Raw genomic sequence first — 20771 nt, forward strand, 5'->3', positions numbered from 1 at the left:
AATTATTACCAAAAAAACCCTGATTTGATGTCACATGTGAAAAGAAGATACATATTTGTTTATTCTGCTTTGTGTTATACCTGACAACTTCAAGTCACTCTGCATTGAGCTGTTTTTTTCTCCTGTACCTTACTGTTAGTAGCTACTAAATTTAACAGAAAAACACTTTTTTTCCCCAGGTACTGTGCAAAACTCTACTAGAATATATTGTACATCCAGGTTCAAGAGGCTCAGGAAGCTGTAGAGGATGAATTGCCTTTTGGGTTTTTGGACATGCACTCCACTTCCAGTATCTCTTACAGTACAGGGCTAATGTGGTCTTACCACTGCACCAGGCATCAGTCCCATCTGACTACCGAGTCCAGACTTCTCATCCAGTCCTGCCATCTGAGCTGAAAAGGGCTGGAAAAATAAGATGGGTGATTTTAGCTGTAAGTCATTGTGATGGTTTGTAAGGCAAAAATCCATGCCGCCACATCTTCATAATTTACCTTGCTTTTGCAGTGAAAACAGCTCAATCCTTGTTTTAAACACTAAACTAAAATTTGTCTCTCCTGTAAATTTCAGGTGTTTAAAGCTTCAAAGATTTATGATGATTATTCTATTTCCACTTTAATATTAAACAAGTATAAAATGACCAAAAAAGAGGAAAGCCTCCCACTAAATTAATTACGTTTTTTCATGACTTACAAATCTAGACCAAAATTGCCATATTCCTTCATGTCTTCTAAGGCTTTTTTTTTTTTTACTTATCATGCTTCAAGTTCAGCAATATCTTAAGATAAATGGAAATGTAACTGATTTCATGACAACAAATAAGAATTTTTTAACATCATGCCCTTATCCAGCAAAGCTGAAAGCCACTGCTGTTCCTATCAATTAACAGAGATCAATGTGCTAAAGGGAGAAACTTCAGTGTCCTCCTTCTTATGCAAGCAAATAGTTGAAATCAAGAGTTTTATTTTGCTTCATTCAGAGCCAGAGCCTCATTCACAGCAGACCAGAGCTTACAGGGGCTGAGAACTAGCAACAGCTCAAATGTAGATTCAAATCTCCCAACACTTACAGTTAGTTCCTCATTAGATTGGTCCCCAAACACATTTTCTAAAGGCTGGAGATTGCCTGAGGTCAGAGACAGGTATACAAACAAAAAAGGTCCTAGATTTCCAGCCACACCTTTCTTCCATATTTTCTGTGGAATTCTATGTAGGATAACAGCCTTGCATCCATTATGGTACTTCTGTGATTCTAAGAGATTCCTGTGTGTTGAAGATATTTACTTGGGCTGAGTCTGCTGAACTCAGAGCTGCTGGGAAATGTGTCTAGGTCATGAAATGCTGCCCAAAGTTGCAAGCTATTGGCCTAACATGAATATTGCAGATTTTTGTCACTATAACTATTGTTTTCAGTAACATCTCAGGAACAATGGAATGAGAATCATAACAGGCATCAAAACAGCAATAAATGTGTGACTGATTACACTTGACAAATTCAAATATGTATTTAATTATCAACCATAATTAGTATCCAATAGAGGGAGGAGGAGAAAAAAGTTTTGCAGAACATCTTATCTGTATCTATAAGGCTGGTTAGCACTGCTTTCACAAACAATTTCTCAGTCTTCTCAGTGTTTGTCTGAATACTTCCAGCAAGAAATATTATCAATCACATTTTAGTTTCTCTCACTAGTTATTTCTAATTCATTTATCTTAATTTTCACTTTTCTATGTTCCTAACTTGGTGCACTCATTTCCTCTGTACTATTGCTCAGATGCCTTGGATGGTGGAAGTAAAAGAACCCTTGTAGTGGTTCTAGACTGGGGCAGTTTGGCTTTTCTAGATGCTAAAACCTGCTGTGAAAGGTGCATCCTTTCCCAGGTTTCTCACATTGAGCTTGTCCCAGCTTTTGGCAGAATTTAGTGCCCCTCATGACTGGCAGACAGGAAGTGCGGGCACAGTGTTCCAAAGGCAAGTCACCATTTATATCACATGGATCTGGTCTAACACTTCACTTTGAGGTAGAGCAAATGTAAACTTACCCTGCTTATTCCATCTGGTCCTGGGTGAGTGGGATGCCCTGGAGGACCAGGGTCACCAGGCTGGCCAGGGATACCAGGTTCCCCATCAATCCCTTGAGGACCACGAGGACCCTATAAAGAAAATCAGGAATGCTAGCAGTGTGCAAAGGTATTCACTGAAATCATTGTAACTGGCAAACACCTGCCTCTTTGGGATAAATCTGCATTTCTACAGAAAGATCTTCAAAAAACAACATCCCTAAGCTCTGTTCCCACCTTCAGATCAGAAGCACTGACTGAAATTTATCATGAATCCAACACTGAAGTAAACTGTAGTAATTTCTATCACAGGGTTTTTTAGAAACTCAGGCTTTCGATCATTCCACACTAGAGTATACTATTCCTGAAAAACTTTTGGCTTTGCTCACTGTATAGAATGAAGTTAATTCACTTCTAAAATGAGTACAGCTCAGGTAAGTGTAAATATACACAGAGGCTTAAGAAACTCCAGAGTTATGCTGGATTTTTAAAGCCTGCTTGACATCATGAATGGTTTAGCCAGTTCATAGCACTGTTGAATTCTCAACACAGTTGTAATGCCAGAAATGCAGGGAAAGTTACCTGGTGTTGAAGCCACCTCTAGCCAGTATTTACAGAATAGGTTAGAGCCCATCCTGTGGCTCTTATTTTAATGTGTCTCCCACTTTTAATTCCTAAACTGCACTCAACTTGTCTAAGAACTGAGTTAAATATGTAGGCAACTAATAAAACATTAGTGCAACAAAATGGGTAGTAATGGGACCAATACAGACATGCTTCAATCATAAATACAGACTTTAAAGTGCTTGATGCTACTTTTCTTCATTAGAATAACATTCTTGACCAAGGAAAGAAAAAGTTTTAGACTATGGAATGAGCTCTTCCATTTTAAGGATTCCTTAACATGGACTTTTAGAAGCCTGGCTCACTGAGTCATCTTTTCAAACACAATTAACAATCAGATTGCCAGAATTTCCATGAGGTGAGGGCTGTGTCTGCAACACATTTCAGTGGAATTTATGTCTCAAGTGGTATAGTTTGAACCAGCATGGCTCACAGAAGGAGCAGTGAATAGATGGTATTCTGAACAAATGAGAAGGTCTGTGCATGTTGGATGGAAGAGAAGGTTTCAGCACAAAACTTCATTCTTAAATATATCCATTATAAACACAAGTACACACTGCCAAACCTAAAAGTCCTTACTATCCCAAGGAGGAAAAGAATGAGATACCTTATTTGTTTGTTCTAAAACAAAAAGAAAACAAAGCTAAGCATTAGAGAAAAAAAACCTACAAAACCACAGCTGGCTATAAAGAATTTGGCATGTCTATGTCTTTGCTGATTTTCAATACCCACATAAAACTCCTTAACAAAATCTAATAGATAACAAAGCCTTTTTAAAATTCTTTTTACAAAAGGAACTACTTTTTAGTCACCAAAACTCAAGCTGGTTCAAGAGCAAAAATGCAACTACTTACCTCAAAAAGTAAGTAACTAGTGGTATATAACCAGTTTGGTGGGTTTTTAATAAAACATTGATTATAATTTTATTTTACACCATTTATATATTCATAGGTATACAAAAAAGCCCTCTCATTTTCTTTCACCAGTTGAAAGTCAATGAGGTTTAAAAAAAAAAAAATGGAAGAGGAAAAAGGAAAAACATTCTCACAAATGCCACGAGGTGGCACCCTTTAAACACAATTTTCTCATTCTGTTCCACCATTGCTGCTGGTCAGGAAACAATTAAAGGTTTTGCTTGTAATAAAATAAAAGGAAAAAGAAGCTCACGGTAGGACACTCCCAAATTTCTATTTACTTAAACTGCTACTGCAAGTAAAATTGAGTGCAAATCCACATGGAAAGAGAAACATATGAATGAGTCTGAGGATGTCCAAGTTTATTTTCTGTCCTCAAAAGACCATTTGTTAACAACTAAAATGTCATCATGCTCCAAAACTCCCCCTCCCTAGATGCATTCTGAAAATGCAGCCATACTATTCCCTAGCTGTCTCTCACTGTTACACTAACAAAGAATCTGGTGTAAAAAGTATGCTAATATTCCTGAATCCTTTTACATCCAAGAGTCCTGCTTTTGTAAAAGGTGGAGATCCACAGCAATGTTGAGTTCTTTCTGCTCACTAGTCAGCAGGAGCCTGACATTATAGAACAACAAAAAACAATCTGAAGAAATAAATAAACAGCTTGGAAATGTGCTTAGTGCACTAGCAACATCCCCAGTCAGTAATGTATTTAACCAGATTCATTTTACAAGAGTGGTCTGTAGAAGATTATCTGCTCCATGAGGGTTTTTTTCATAATAAAAACTGCAGGTGTGAGCTAACATTTATTTTCCACAAGTGAAAATAAACCCCTGCACTAGCAGTCTGTCTCAGTGCTCTTGGTCTCAGACCCACACTCTGGCATACACACAGCTCATCAGAACCTATGATGGAACTTTTGCAAAGAAGCTGACTGCTTCTCAGTCCTGTGTTATTCCTTGAAAGCTGAATAATAACCTGTATCAAAAGGACTCAAAGCCATTTACAGCCTTTTGGGATTTTAGGTGCTTGTGGCCACCAACCACTCTGTAGACACACAAGGGATGAATGGCAGGGAATCAGAATTTATTTAGAATCTCATTGGCAATACTGCACATAAGGAAAGCACTTCAGACACAGCTCCATTCCGAGAACACAAGTCAAGATTTCTCTGTGCACCCCAAGACTGCACAAGGACTCCCAGAGTTCTATTAAGCATTTTGATACTCATACTTCTGACAAATGTCTTCTGGAGATCTGAAGAGCAGCAGTGGCTTGGCAAGCATCTCAGAGAGGCTGCACATTTCCTGCACTGCTTTAACAACGTCATTACCACCTCCAGACAACAGGCATACACTGGAAACAGGGCAAGGGAGTCTGGGTTAGGCCTATGCCTAATCTCAGTATTGGCTTGCTCTCTCCTAAGGGGTGGGAAAATACCCACATTGAAATTACAATGATTCAACTCTCAAATCTGCTTTTAGTAGCTTCTGTTCTTCAACCTAGCTTTTTGAAAAGCAACATGTCATCTGGGGTATTTTCAAGCACTCCTTTTTGGCCTTTCTGTGGTTCTCCGCATGTAGACACCGAAATTCCCTTATGAAGTCTTTATTTCCACTGAGCAATCCTGGTTACATTATTCACCAGCATACCAACAAATGTAGTCACGTATTAACTCCTGCTAACTTCTGAGCTTCCTGCAGAGCTCTGAGCCACACAGCTCACACTGCTTCTGCTGCACAGCAGTCACCAGCAAGCAGCCATCGAGTTCTAATCAAGGGAATGTGATGTTCTAGCTCTGTCTGAGAATGTTTCTTGAGAAAGTATGGCTGTGGTGGAATTACTGCTAAATCTCTGTCCATTTCTCAAAATATTCAGGTTTCAATCTACCCCAGCAATGATGAAGTACAAATGTTTTCCTCTTTGTTACCTGATTCCTGGAAAATATGAGGACAGTTTTGGTAACTCTAGAAGACACAGAGACAGTTTAAAGCCATTTAATCTTTTGAAGTTGCTTCAGGTACTTTATTTCTGAGATATTTAATAACTTACAGGTCTTCCCTTTGGTCCTCGTTCTCCTCGTGGACCTTGTGAGCCTGGAGGTCCCTAAAAGAAAGACCAGAAATATTAAGTCTCTTTTAAACTACCTAATGATTTAAAAAGCTCTGCAAATATGAAATCCAATGCTTATTTGAAAATTAATTTGTCAGTCTTTTCCTACATCATCATGAAGACAACAGCTATAATAACCAAGTATTCAATATTTCTTCTCAAGTGGACATTGCCTGAAGGGAGTAAACCATGATGCAGAGATCTAAAAAATGGTTTCATTTCTCATGTGCTGCACAGGTTAATCCAGCAAAGGTCTTCTGAATGCTGGGTTTGAGACACTCTTCCTGCTTGTCCAGGACTGCTCTATGCTCAGCCACAGCATGGACCATCCTGCAGCTCCTTCTGCTCCTGCCTGGCCCTGGCTGGAGAGGCATTCACCCAGTACTAAGACCTTAGATGTCCATGTGCTACAAGCACACACCCATTCTACTCTGGGCATGGGTTGACCTGACACTGGTAAAAACATCCTATTATCTTCTTGCCTCCTCAGAGCCAGTGGCTCTGCAGATAGCACCCACTGAGGCGTGGAAGAATCCAGAATCCTCCTTACATCACCCTCCCAACACAAAGCAGGCATGGCAGGCAGTGGCAGATGCCTCATCAGAGATGCAGAAGATCAAAAAGTACTCACGGCTGGTCCCGGGCGGCCTCGTATGCCTGAAACCTAGAGCAGGGAACATAAATTAAAGTCACCACAAGTCACGGCTGCATCTGTCCTCACTGCCCTACAGAAAATCAGTCCTTGAAAAGCAAATAGCAAGGCAGGACATTAAAGTACCAAGCAAGTTAAAAGGCTTTTTATGCAAAGGGAGAAAAAAATGTAGTAAATATAATTTGCACTAGTTATCTTTTTCCAGTTTGGAGTCTTTTTATTAGCAATGTGAGCAAAATCTTAGAAGTATCACTTCTCCTCTAAAGAATATTAAATAAATAAGTGTTTAGGTTCAAATTATTGATTATTTAAATCTGTTTGCCTTCACACTAGAAAGGAATAAATAGGTACTGAAATTATATTTCACCCCTTTCTAGATATTAACTTACCATTACACTTCTACAAAAATCTAACCATAAAAATAAAGATTATGGCAGAAGAACTAACAAATAACAGGAATTTCTAAGTTTACATATGTGAAACAGCATACTAATTCCACTCCTTTCATTCCTAGGCTGTACGGTTTTGTTGTATTTACTTCATTACTGCAATTCTGCATACTGCTTTAAAGCACTAATATGTGCACTTCTAGGATGTGCTGATGGATGAAGAAAATACTGACTTACAGGTGGCACTATTCCAGGTTCTCCTTTTTGTCCCTGTAGGAAAAAGATACCAAAACATCAGATGCCTGAAAAAAAGTGCAAGTACAATTACCAGTACCAGTTTCAGCAATACCATCCCTGTGACTGTGATAAGAGTAAGGCTTTCTTAAAAATACAAGAAGACTCAATTAAAGTACCTGTGACAAATAATCCATATTATTTTAATGACTATGGACACTGATTAAATGATGGCCATAAATTAACATTATCCTCTAGCTGCATAACATACTGTCTGAAAGAAGAATTAAACTAAAAAAGTATGAAACTTTTCTGTTAGAACTGCTAGAAGGTGCTAGAAAGTAGCACTGTTGTTTGGATGATTCATGTGAAATACAGAGCCTAGAGCAGCTTTTAGATTCCATTTCTTCAAGGTACTAAATTAAATAGGTATCATCAAATTCATGGATATAGAAATCCATCTACAGCCTAGGGACAGGTTATGATACAATGATATTGCATAACTTCAGAGTGAAGGACAACAGCAATTGACAATTGACTTTTCTTTGAGCTGAATGTGTTGACAATGATTACATCAAATAACTGGGTTTAGACCTACTGGTGGTAACTGGTTTCTTAAGAAAAAAAAGGGGGCTTTGGCAAGATAAAAAATGTCCTGCCTTGCTCATCAAGGAATAAATATAAGGTGGGTACAGTGCATTTATTTCCATAAACTAAAAGTTATGGATCATCTAAAAGTTATTTCAATTATTTCTTGCAGTTGCTTACTATCTTAGAGGCCTATTTATGGGAATGCCTTTTCCTTTCTTCTGTAAGAGCGGGTCTTCCCTTTGTTTAACTGCACACATGTGAGAAGCTGCCCACAGAATCGTGACTCTGGGCAAGGACACACGACTCCAGTGCCACCTCCTGCCCACTGGGCAGCTCAGCCTCAGTACAAAAACCAGTGCAAGCTTTAACAGTTCAGCATCTCCTGACACAATGGTCCCTTCCCTCAGCCTGTGGCACTGCTAGAGGTGACACAACCAAACCACTCCAACTGGAATGCCTTTGATGTAGACAGCAGGGATTTTCAGCCAGAGGATTCTCTATATTAAGATCAGGATTTTTGCTTGCATCCCAATGTTTTTTTCATGTGGACTGCAATCTCCCTAGCCTCCAAGGAAGGCCAAGAGAAAGAACTCTGTGTTTTTAACAGAGATTATGTGCATCTTTTGTGATATGCTTCAAGGAGATGCATGGGAGTCTTTTAATGGTAGTAATACATTACAAAAAATGTAAAGGAAATCTTACCTTTCTTCCTCTACCTATGAGAAAGGACAAAAGATGAAAAGAGAAGAAATTAGTGATTTTACTCTGAGAGACAGAATACAGTAAGAATTGAGTGAAGGTATTGCAGCTGGAGCCATCCCTGATCCTGGAGGCAGAGGGGATGGTGCATTACCTACAGGGAGCTGGGAGAGTTCCCAGGGACACACATACTCCCTGGTCCAGGTGTGAGGAATCACAACACTGTGCAAAAATGTCCTCTAATTCTCAGCCTTTTTCCTCGTTGCACAGAGTAACAAAAAACACTTTGGGAAAGCAGAGTATCTTGTGGAGGATTGTCAGATGCTGGCCTAATGACTGACAGGAAGTCAAGGGAAGCTCTGACTGCAACAATAACTATGGATGGACCCACAACATATTACATGGTATTTTTCAGAAGACAGCATTCACAGAGGGATTTTTGGCCTTTTTTTTCTGGGGCGGGGGGAAAGCACCTGCACTACCATGGGCATGCATTCAGAGCCATATAGCCACACTCGAGCCCACAAAAATCCCTCAGAAGAAAACTTTATAAAAGCCTCGAATAGCAGTAAGGAATTTGGGAATGTTCCATACTGCTTTTATATTTGCTGGGTGTACCCTGCTGCTGTTGGCCCAATGCATCCCAAAACAGCGCAGGATGCACCATCTATTTATTAATGCTCACCACATCTTGCTCCACTGCTCAATTACAAAAGTCCCTGCTTTTGTCTTTATCTCTACTTTGTTCAATATTAAGCTGTTCAACAGCAATTATATCTCCTGAAGAAATTAATTATTATGCATTGAATGTAGCTCTAACAATTCAATACATAGTGTTTTGTAGCTTTAATTGCAAGGTGAAAAATTTTCTTTTAGGAAAATTAAGGGGGGATTCCTTTATCTAAGCTTCTCCAGGAAGCAAAGACTTAATCCTTAAGGTATGTAATAGAAAATATGCAAATAGGGAGTTAATAATACTTCATGCTTCTTTTATATCTCACAAAAGGATGCTTTCACTTTGGGGAAACATTTTACATTGAGTCAGCTTACATTTATTAGAGGGTCCCTGAATTGAGAAATTGAAAGAAAGCACTTATTATATATAGTTATGTATTCAATATTTATATATCTTAATATGTTTATTATATATACTTATCTTTCAGTTTCAGATGAACCACAAAAAGAAGCCAGAATTCAACCCCCTCAAAATATCAAGATAGATTTCAGATCAACCTTTTAGCTCTAAAGCCATTTGGACTTATATGAGACTCATGGTCCAAAGCAAACTGTTTTGGGTTGGCTATGGGGCAGCCCAAGAGGGATGATAACTGCCAAGTAAATGCTATTTTCAGGCTTAAATTTTTTAGGAACTTCAGTTTCACAAGGTTCCTAGTTCTTTGGGCTGCCTCTCCTCTCAAACTAGAAAAGGCTCTTACCTATGGTGGGGTCAAAGTCCCGTGGTGTGTGGGGACACACAGGACAGCACTCTCCCGGGGGCACCTGGGGGTTCTCACACTCCAGCAGGTCCTGACACTGGATTTCATCGCAAAGAATAGCTCCATTGTCACAGACACAGATCTGGCACGGTGAGGGCTTCCAAATATCCCTGTTCAGGTACATCTGTCCATTCTGAGTGCAGGCTATTTCTTCACCATCTTCTCCTGGGACAGAGGAGAGAATACACAGCATGAATCCAAGCATGAAAATCAAAGGAATGAGACTGGACAAGGAAGGAGCACATCTGGAGATGAGAAGCAGCATTACCTACAGAGAAAACAACAGACCAGCATAGATAAAGCTGATGTTAAGGACTTTTAAGAGATGTGTCTTTCTTCTTTTACCACCTTATTTCTTGATGAGAAGGAAGTAAAATAGAGTCCCCAATTTCCCCACACTATCAAAGGAACTTTGCCTCATGAGTCTTTGAATGTCATTCTGCTCAGTGGGGTGTCACCTCCACCCTGAGGAGCTCCTGCCAATTCCCTGCTCAGTGTAAGTGCTGAGCACAGCTCATTGCAGAGGTCTGACATGGGACAAGAACCTGTGACTTCTGTCTGGAGCAGCACAGGCTGCCTGCTCCCTGCTGGCCTACACAGCCAGATGGGACAGGGCTCAGCAGAGCCAGCAGCAGCTGGGGGAAAGAAAAAGGATCATCCCATTTATTGAGTGAGGTTTATTTATTGGTGTGGGGGAATACCAGAACTGAGAATCAAACCTTCCAAACAGGACAGCCAGCCTCTGTCCAGAGGCAACAGCAGCACCCACTGCAGTGGTACTTGCAGCAGGGTCTCCAGCTGAGTAACAAGAGGCTCCTCACATGATTTATGTTCTGTTTTTATAACCCAGCTGGCCATGGCCCCACATGATTAACCTAGCACACACACAATACTGCCATGGATATATCTTAACTACATACAAATACCTCTTAGATATTTTAACCATATGAAGGACCATAACCATATATGAAAGACCATCCTTTGTCACTATTTTTATACAGGACCAGTATGGACTGATTATATGCCTACTCTATTTACTTATTCAAACAGCCACATTCACATTGGTACTGTTTTACCATATATAAGTCTTTGCCATTGTTTTCTTGCTGCTTTGTAGCCAAACACACTGGGTATGTGTGTACCAGTGGGTATGTACCCACCTCTAATCATGAGGTGGGTATATCTCAGTATCTTCTCCTAAAATTAAAATGTGTCTGAGAAAGAGTTCAAAAAACAAGTAAAGTAGAAAGTTTTGCTGGTGTATCCAACATTTCACAGAATGCCCTAGCAGCAAGAAAGGACTTTTTCATTTTGAGAAATGAAATTTCTCAAATATGAAATATTTCATCCCCTAAAGGAGCAAGCAGCTGCAAAACCAAAGAACCATCCCCAGGATGTCCACCAACCATGTGTCACAACTTGCAAACCAAGAATCCCAGTGCCAAGACAGTGTGTGAGTCACACACAGCAAAGCTGTCACACACAGTCCAAAAATTATTGTCCTGACCCCTGAGATGCTCCAGAGAAGACTGATCTTACGTGGGTGGGAGGTCCATCTGACCACAGAAATTCCTCCTATCCAAAATATCTTTGAAATTGGACAATCTAGTTAAAACCACTACTGAAAATTCTGAGACACATCTAATTTCTAACTGATACAAGACTGGCAGTAGAGTCAATTTTATACACAGGACACATCTGCCTAATCAAAGATCATAAGCATTGTTTGTTTAAGCAAACCTGTTAGTAGTGTAAAAATTAACAGCTCTAAGCACAAAGACAATTTCACTGTTCTATATATTTCTGTCCTAATTTAAACCAAATGTAAACAGAAAATCACAAAGTAATAAATAGGAGCAGATTTGGAATTTCAGCTTCATGCCTCATCTCAAGCCCAGTTACTCCATCAAAGTCCAAGCTTGAAGAAAGAGAGCAGATGTGTCATTAACTGTTGCCTGCCATCACTAACAGCTTTTTAACACAAACTCAAATTGAAATTTTCACCAGGTCAGCTCCTCTTCAATTGCTTTATCACACCAACAGACTAAATGACTCAAAGAGGTGCTGCAGAAGCTCGGGAGGAAATGTTTTCAGTGTGAAGTAAAGACATCAACTAAGTATGCTGCACAGTCCATTTATGACACTGTGAGAATCATTTTCCAAACTGCAGATCGTATTTTGGAAACCACTCTTCTCATTTCTCCCTTGTGAGCATGACATAATGCACTGTCTGACATATTTAGCCTTTTCCCCCCAGATGTCTGGCATATGGTCTATGTCTTCTTTAACATATCACCCACAGAACTCGTTGTGCTGTTCAAAAGAGTAACAGTTTGCATAAATGAAATTTCTAAGTTATTGAGCCCAAAGTCAGCATTCTGTCATAACTTCAAATAAACCACATAGCAACTGCTTTGGCAAATCAGAGCTGAGCCAGATGGTGACTAGCTTCTGCCTGGGTCCTGCTCAGTGGCTGGGAAAGAGGCAGACAAAGGCAGGGAGAAAAGCACATACCAACTTCTGAAAGCTACTAAGTCTGCTTCCCTATCAGATTGTAGATATGATGGCAATTAAAAAAAAAATCCAAATAAACAAGCCAAAACCAAAAGAAAAAAACCTACCACCTCGTAATAGTGTCAAAAACCACAATGATACATCTTTTGATTGCATCTGGCGCTCCAAGGGGTTGTTTTCTGCTGTGACTGCATTGCACTGAAAGAGTAATCTGGAAAGGGCAGCTGTTTCAAAGCCAGCTCCTTTCACAAGAAAATTTTGACATTCTATTCCCAGGCCTGAACTGCAGGCATGTTATCCAGCTACACCCAGAGCAGCAAAGGCAGCAAAGGAAACCATTCTACCATTTCCTCTCTGCCTTGCAAATTTGCAGGTTTGTTTTAATCACAGAGACCAAGTTACAAACTCTTTATATATCACATGTTCTTTCCACCTCTACAGCTGGAACATTAGGTGCTGAGTGGCTTGAGAAGCAGCTTTGGAAATTTTTAATGAGGCAAAAGGGTCTGCTAGGCCATTAACCAATTCCTTTCTTACCAACAAAAAATACATCTCTAGTTGGTATTGGACCTGACTAAAGAACTGATAGGATTCAAACCCACCAAGTCTCAAAGCAGTCTAAAAATATAAAAAACAAGGTAGGAGAGATACCTGATACATTTAATGACTCATTAATCCATGAGCTTACACAACAACCAACCTTCAGAAAGAAGATTTCAATGCAAAGCACAGTACGTAAAATGCAATTTTTTTCTGCTGTATGAGTTGGAGTATGGCTTAACTTTAAAGATCTAATTTATCAGCAATCAAACTGTCAGTTACAGCTAATTTACCAGATCCAGCATCAGCAGCTTGGAAGTAAAATCCCATCAGGCACTGCCATACCCAGTTTGGTGTCGCCACTGAAGCTGTACTAATTACCGGGAGAGGAGGAAGGGGACAGGGGACCCAACACGCCATCCCAGCCACTAGATGGCTGTCAATGTCCATCAGTCATCATGAGTAAGTGTCAAAGGTCCTGCAGAGACCAGGTGTGTAAAACCTCCTTTGGGCTGCTTGTGCTGCTTGTCTTCATTTTAGGTACATCCCTCTCAAGGTTAATTCTCAAGCTAACAGCAGGAAAAGGATTCTAAAAGACAGCATATGAAATAATTTCAATTTTTCACCACTTCATTTAGAAAGTAACACCTGAAAATTTACTGCTGCTTCATTTGTTGTTTAAAGTTCCTTCACATTGCTGTGCCCATATTGCTTTCTCTGATGCCTGGTTGCCATCTTGCACATGGAAAAAGGAAAGTAAGGCCTGGACATGGAACCAAGCAGAACAAATAGAAAGAAAGACAGAAAGACAGAAATAAAGAGGGAAAATGACACCACAAAAATGTGCACCATAAAAAGTAGAAGCAGTGAACCACCACCACCTCAGCTGAGGTGATGGCAGGTATATGAAGGACAGGAATACACCTTTCAATGACCTACTTGAAGAAAATAAATGGTCTGAGGAAAACCTGCATATGTGAGGGTTTTCTGCAGACATGAACAGCATTGAGTCATAGATGAAATGACAGGAAAAAGAAAAGGATTTGGCATTAAAGCAGCTCCATTTCATCACATTTTACTGGTCCTACCAAATATGCTAATTAAAGGAATCTAGAGGCTGACAGACCTGCAGTGGTGGAGAACACAGTCTAACAAAAGCAAAAAAGATGATGACTGGTACTGAAAGCAGTCTGCCAGTTTTAGGCTTTCGGCTGCCAGGAGGGGCTTCTTGATGCATAGTGTAACCAAAGTCCAAATCTTTTGCATTGTTTAACATAAAAAGACTGGAACAGAAGGGGTACAGTTATTTAATGAAAAAGGGTTGGAAATAAAACTGCACAGGGGTCTTCTCATTCTCTCTCTGTCATCCTCATGCTAGGTTTGTGAAAAGCATAGAAAAGTATAAGATTACACAGATACAGTGGTTTTAAAGTTTAAAAAGCTAGAAAATGAAAAGCTGAGTTTTGAGATATGAATTACAAAAGTTAATCCTGCTGACTCACAAAGCAGAGGTGCAGAAGTAAATCAACATGAAAGATGATACGTGCTAGCAACCATTCTGCAGATGTACTGCTGTGCACGTGTACAGACTGCCAGGACAGGGACAAGAGGAGCTTGGGCTTAATAATGCTTGACTGTCAGCCTGCTGCAACAATAACGTAGGGCTTGATCCAGATCCCATTAAATCAATGGGGAAAACCATTTACTCCAATAAGAATCATACTTTTTTTTTTTCCCTTTTTTTTGGGAATTTTTTTCTGAGTAGTAATCACATATTATCTTTTATATGACTAATATATATAATTCATAATACTAATATATATAATTACTGTGACTTGCAAATTATAATATAAACACCAATTATTCTGAAAATCAGACAGCTTTCAGGAGTGCTGACAAATACAAAATCTATTTTGCATTTGTTGCACAGAAGCAATTCTTGTTAATAATGATTAACAGAGAGAATTCACATAAGTACTTTACAGTTACATACATGAGGATGAACCTGGAATACTTTACTAATAAAAGACTGAATTGATGCTAATTCTGCCAATTTTGTGCACATAAGCATTTAGGAAGAGAAAGGGGTTCCAAATTACTGCCCACCTCTCTTGTAAAAAAACTGGCTAAGAACAAATCCCTTGCATTATACTTGTGGGAATGTACACAGGTACAAAGTTTAAAACACAAACCTGTAGGAAACCAGATTTCATCCGAACTTTTTCTTAGAAAAAGAGGTGGGAGAGGGTTAATCCATCCCCCAATGTTCCTGCTTAAAAAAAAATCCTAGGGGATAATTTGCAAAGCTGACAATTAATAAGCCTTTTTAACAGCATTCCACAGAATAAAAGGTGTTGAATGCTTTAAAGTCCAAGTGAGTTTGAACGTGACTGAGGAGGTCAGCTCTCTAGACAAGGAGCTGCAAGACTTTAGAAAGAGAAAAGTTCCAGGGTATTCTCTTAAATAATGTAGATAATTTTAAAATATGTATTTTCAGCTGGAAAATTACAGGCTCAACTGCTTTTTCTGTGGAGGCCACAAATACCATTAAGTATGAATAAATACTGTGAAGCATCAAGGTGCAAGTCAGCTCCCAAGAAGATAATTGTTGAAATTGCTGTGACCATCAATAAAGCCTTCCTAAAGCCATACACTGCATCTGGCCAGTTGCTTCTGCCTGGGAAGTAGTTCATCCTCAGATATTCACCAAATAAGAAAACCCAACCTCCAAGCTCTAAACAGCAGTCCACAAACAGAAAGCAAAAGCAGAACAATACACCCTGACCTGGGAGAAGAAATAATGTCTCAGGAAAAGGGCTCTCTTAGTGTGACCTGGCAGCTGGGGTTTGTTTCTTCCAGAAAATTACCCCTAAATAAATAAATCTGTTTTCCACTCAGCATTGTGATTTCAATTTTGACTGAATGGAGGAAACTGAATAGGAAAAACTATGCTTAGGATACAGTTTAAATACTCCAAATTAATTGTAAATCAATATCTGAAGTATGCAACTGCTTCTACACTTACTTGAATGGAATCTATATTACCCTACAATTGGTTTGGTGGTCCATATCTCCCCTTTTTCTCACTGGTTCATGAATTTATGTCTCCATCAGGGCAGAGAAGTTTTGCTTGCCTTTTTATGGATAAGTTTTGTTTCCACACACAACAATCGAAAACAATGTTTTTATTACAAGATCCAACACATGCTGAATACAAAGGCAGAAAACACTGGAATCCCTTCCAGTGAAAAGACTTCCTCTCACCAGTCCCACAGGACTATCCAATGTTTATTACACTATTCTATTCCCTAAAAGCAAATCATGGTGTTATATCTGCATCTCAGCCTCAGTAGTCCTGAGCTGCTGAACAAGACTCAACCCTTGTACACACTCTAGACAAGCCAGGAAACTTTGCAGAAGCCAACTTGCTCAAAGTTTAGTCAGACTGGTCCTTTCCTTTTGGTTATCCCTGTCTTGGATGTGTCTATTTCAAAAGCGCTCAGTTAAACTAACTCGTTAGTTATCCCATGAACAAGGTTAGATGTAAACATGTTTAACTTTGTTTTTCTCTGTTTTTACTTCAGTTCACAAGTAGGCTGGCTGGACACATTGGGTGCCTGCAGGAGAATTGGGTGAAGGAGGGAGCTGAAGTGCCTGATATGCCAGCAGTGCTTATACAAATGCTCTTGGATGACCACATTCAAGCCTCCAGCTTACAGTGGGAAATAAAATTACTTCCAAATGTCCAAGGCTGCACAGACACTGTCATGGAGAGGCATTCAGGGCATGCCTGAGAAAACACTGCTGCAGATTTCAGCAGCTGGAGCAAATCAGTCAAAAGGCAAAGTTGGTAGCAGGGTCCTTGGTCTCTGCTGGAGCCCACACTGCCACAAACACCCTGCTTGGACTTTGTCATGCAAGGTAGCTAAAGTCAGTTCAGCTACTGCTGACTCAGTGTGGAAAAAGCCTAAACAAAGTGCTTATCATGGGCAATTATTCTGTTTATTATCTCAAAAGAGGCTTGAGGCAACAGAGATCATTCCGTTTTATAAGCAGAATGTTGGAGCACATTCTTGACGAAGGGATGACATTTTTAAGAGGAATCACTTCATTTGCATGAAGACAGGCCGGTCCCAGAGGAACATCAGATTCTTTTGGTGGGGAGCTCACAAAAAGAACACACAGCAAACACGTTTCGGGCAGTGGAGGCAGGGCCTGGGCTTGGCACTGCTGAACACGCACAAGTTCAGCAATGCAGGGATTGTCTTTAAAACTAAAACAAAACTAAACCTGCAAATTAGCACATTTCCCAAAATGTAAGAGGTTCAAACCTTCTGAAAGCAAACACACCCCAACAGTGGAAATCCTGCCCAACTTGCTGCTTCTGGAAATTTAAACAAATGTGATCAGGACATAATGAACTGCACATAATATTTCTAAACTTAAGTCTAAAATAGCAAGATTACAGTAAAAATGTAATATTATTCTACAGTCTATTTTGGCTCCCTTTCTGGAATCCATAAATGTTTGATTTTTATCTTTCCAAAAGCCAGACTTGGACTGCTGTGATTTAGTAAAAATAATGCCTTTTGGCTGTGAAGAAAATTCTCTCAGCTACTTCCTGTGCCATTATCAGTAAGACACAATTTCCATTCACAGCCCATTTGGAATCTAGTAAATCTAGGGATAATTCACAAGAAGTCATCCTGGCTGTCCAGTCAGCCAGAAACCTATGACCTGAGGAACAAGCCATGTAGGGTAAGGTTGCACTCTGTCAGCCAGGTTCTGAAACAACCATCTCTTTGTGTTCCCAGCACTGATCCCTGTGGAATGTCACCATGATCCAGCCACCAGCTGGACTGAGAATTGCCATCCATTACTCAGTGAATTCAAAAGTCCCACCAGTTTATCATTCACCTTGTTATCCACTTGTTCAGTACCATACTGAGTACTTCTCCAATTTTTCTATGGATGCTATGGGAGATGGTGTCAGAAGTGTTGCTAAACCGAAAGTAAACAGTGGCTTCACTTGTGCGCCAAGCCAATCATCTCATAGAAGGCAATGAGATTTAACCAATTCAATGGAAAGGGGAAAATGCATTAAATAAACAGCGCCTAGCTCTGTCTGCTCCTCTCTGTACCCATCTACTCCAAATCTTACAAGTTCCCCTGTTCCAGTTTCACATATGCTCTAACACTCAGAGTCTAACTGGTAAAAGAGCAATGAACTGCAAAATAACAGGTTTGCCTTCCTTGTTTTGGAGGATTTAGCTCTTTTGAAGTCACACAAAATGCATATGGATGTCTTTTCTTATTATATCTAAGAGAAACACTTGCTGCTGCCCAAACACCCTCATTCTTTGAAGCCATACACATCAAAGTTCAATAGCAACCTATCATTACACCCTGCCTTTTCCACAAAGCTATTCTACATTGTGGTTTGCAAAATGGTCTCCTGTAATCCCCTAAATGCATCCTTGCTGGCTAATATCACCCTCTTTTTCAACTAAAAATAAAGATTTGTAATTAGCAAGAAAACTCAGTTCCATAATTAAAAATCCTTGCATTCCAAAAGGCTCAGCATTTCAAACTGGAGTGAAAACTACCCAGTGTCTGGGTGGAGTAGGAAGGTATTGCTGGAAAGCAGTACTCATAATATGCTGTTTGTACAGCAAAGCCATTCATTTGCTGAAATTCTGGGCCTAAGAAAGTAAAAAAGAAGAATAGTAAGCAAAAAGTCTGCAAAAATTTCAAGAACAAAGCCTCTTGTTTCTTTTCTGCCACCTTTACCACTTCAGTCAGCAACTTCTGGCTCCAAGCTGAGATGGAACAGACTTTGGCAGCCCTCAGGGCACCATGGCTGCTTTCTGCACAGCATCAGGGAGGAAGGGTCTAAAGGAGCACCCTAGTTTTCAAGTGCAATCCTGAAGATAATCACACCCATGTGCATGAGAAGAGACAGGGATTTGGATGTGTCTCATGCCCAAGAGAGAGTTAAACTTATTTATTACTTACAGATATAGCAGCAATAAGCAGTTTGCTCCTTACAGTGTGTAAAAGGAACAATGTTAGTAACAAGTGAGTTGGGCTCAGCTTATTTCAATAAAGGTTTGGGATTAAAAAAAAAATTAAGACTGAATACAAAAGCAAAACAATTAGCATTGCCCAAGAATTTTTCTACAATGTGGGTTATGGGTTTTTTGAGGGTATTTTTTGTTGGAGATCATTTCATTACTGAAATAACAAGGACAGTGCTTTTATTAGCTACATAACTTTTCTTTCATTCTAGGGATGTTTGAAATCACCTATTTCAGTCAAAAAAACCCCACTGGGATTTACTAGAGGGAACCTCACACCAATAAAAGCCTTGTAAAAAAAAATCTAAGACAAGCTGCGGAAAAATGTTTTCACTGACCTGACCTAATTCCATCTTTTTCATCATTTCTGAGTCATGAGACCTTTTCAAGGTTGCCCCAGCTCATCCAGGCTGGCAAGGGAAAACTCAGTTATTTAAGAGCAGCTTCCCCTCTAGCACAGGCTGGTGATTGTACAATGCAACAAGGATGACTTCAAGTAGACTCATATTTGCACCAACGTACTTTAAATCCCACTGGAAGAAGAACAGAGCTAGGTCAGTGAAGAACGTCCTCATTTCATTTTCAGAATGCTACATAACTTCATTACATTTTAGAAAGAATTTAAAGCAAAATACAATTTCTTTTTTGCCTTGATGTAACAGTGGAACATGACAACATTAACTTTGTAAGAAAAATCCCATGAAAGAAGAATTACAGGTATCTTTGCCACCATAGAGAAGACTCTATGTTACAGTATGACACACCGGATAATATTACATATTTTTATTTCCATTTAATTTTTAACTTATCTTTGGTACTGTCCCAATTCTTAGTCCATACAAATGTTTTAAAAAAGAAAAAAAAAAAGAAAAGAAAAAAAAGGAAAAAGGTCAGCAAAAAGACATACTATCCACCCTGTCATTTAGATGCATAGCAGTGATAAATGGATACATACCAGCCATTACTTAGCTCTGCTGCAGGATTATGGTTTCTGGGACAGAGGAAATGAAAGGCTTTTCTGCAGGCTCTCCTGCTCCTAACCATTGGACATCCTTCCATACTTCAGGGAGCAAGCATTATGAACTTTGTCAGGCAAATAATCCATACTAAAAAGTTTGGAATGAATTAAAATTCAAGTAGGGATGCCTAGTTTAAAACAAACCAGCCGTCATCACCTCCAGCTACTGTTTGCTTTGAACTTAATCTATTTAATATTTCCCTTACTTCCTCCTTTCAAAACTACTTCATCATTTTTCAGATCTTTTTAATTTTACCCTACTATTGTTTCTTTGATATGAGCCTTTAAAAGCCCAAGGAGGCAGGATCCAAGTTACAATAACATTTTTTTTCCAAAGCAAAGCACTCTGAATTCTGACATCTTGTTGCACTATTTAACTCCTAAAGCAGAGCTAGGACCTGAAATTAGGTTGATGTAAATGCATAAAATACAAAAGAGAAAACAAAGCATTTCTATAAAAGAATGGAAACCTGTGTGTGGTTGAGAGAAGCATCTGTGTTTAAGGGATGCAACTCCAGCATTAGGCTCAAGATACCTTCTAGAGAACAATCCAGGGTATGTGGGCACTCTAATGTGACTATACCCCATTGCTGGTATCAAAACTTGGCCTTCCCTGCACTCAGTAACCAGTATAATCCACACAGGGAACCCTGACATAAAGCTGGGCTCTAACATGACCAAACATTGGGCTCTGAAGTGGAAATCACCAGCTGGAAGCCAGGAATCCTGCATAACACCTTTGACTCTGTCTAACAGTGGAAGTGTCTTAGTTTAGCCATCTCCAAACTTACATGATAGTAAGTAAAGCAAATATTTTCTTTTTCCTTAGGGAAGAGGTTTCAAGAAAGAAT

General features: G+C 39.5%; 1 protein-coding gene across 2 annotated transcripts in view; it reads right to left on the reverse strand.

Moving 5' to 3' along the window:
- The window catches only part of COL5A2 (collagen type V alpha 2 chain), a 96494-nt gene that overhangs the window by 36829 nt on the left and 38894 nt on the right, over positions 1-20771 (reverse strand). For both annotated transcript variants that reach the window (XM_064717872.1, XM_064717870.1), the window contains exons 2-8: positions 9712-9936; positions 8279-8292; positions 6989-7021; positions 6342-6374; positions 5651-5704; positions 2040-2150; positions 325-402 (exon numbers count right to left, since the gene is read on the reverse strand). In XM_064717872.1, the coding sequence (XP_064573942.1) occupies positions 325-402; positions 2040-2150; positions 5651-5704; positions 6342-6374; positions 6989-7021; positions 8279-8292; positions 9712-9936 (548 nt within the window). The remainder of the gene's footprint in view (positions 1-324; positions 403-2039; positions 2151-5650; positions 5705-6341; positions 6375-6988; positions 7022-8278; positions 8293-9711; positions 9937-20771) is intronic.

This window comes from Zonotrichia leucophrys, chromosome 7, assembly GCF_028769735.1.
Source record: "Zonotrichia leucophrys gambelii isolate GWCS_2022_RI chromosome 7, RI_Zleu_2.0, whole genome shotgun sequence".
In the NCBI taxonomy this organism is placed as follows: domain Eukaryota; kingdom Metazoa; phylum Chordata; class Aves; order Passeriformes; family Passerellidae; genus Zonotrichia; species Zonotrichia leucophrys.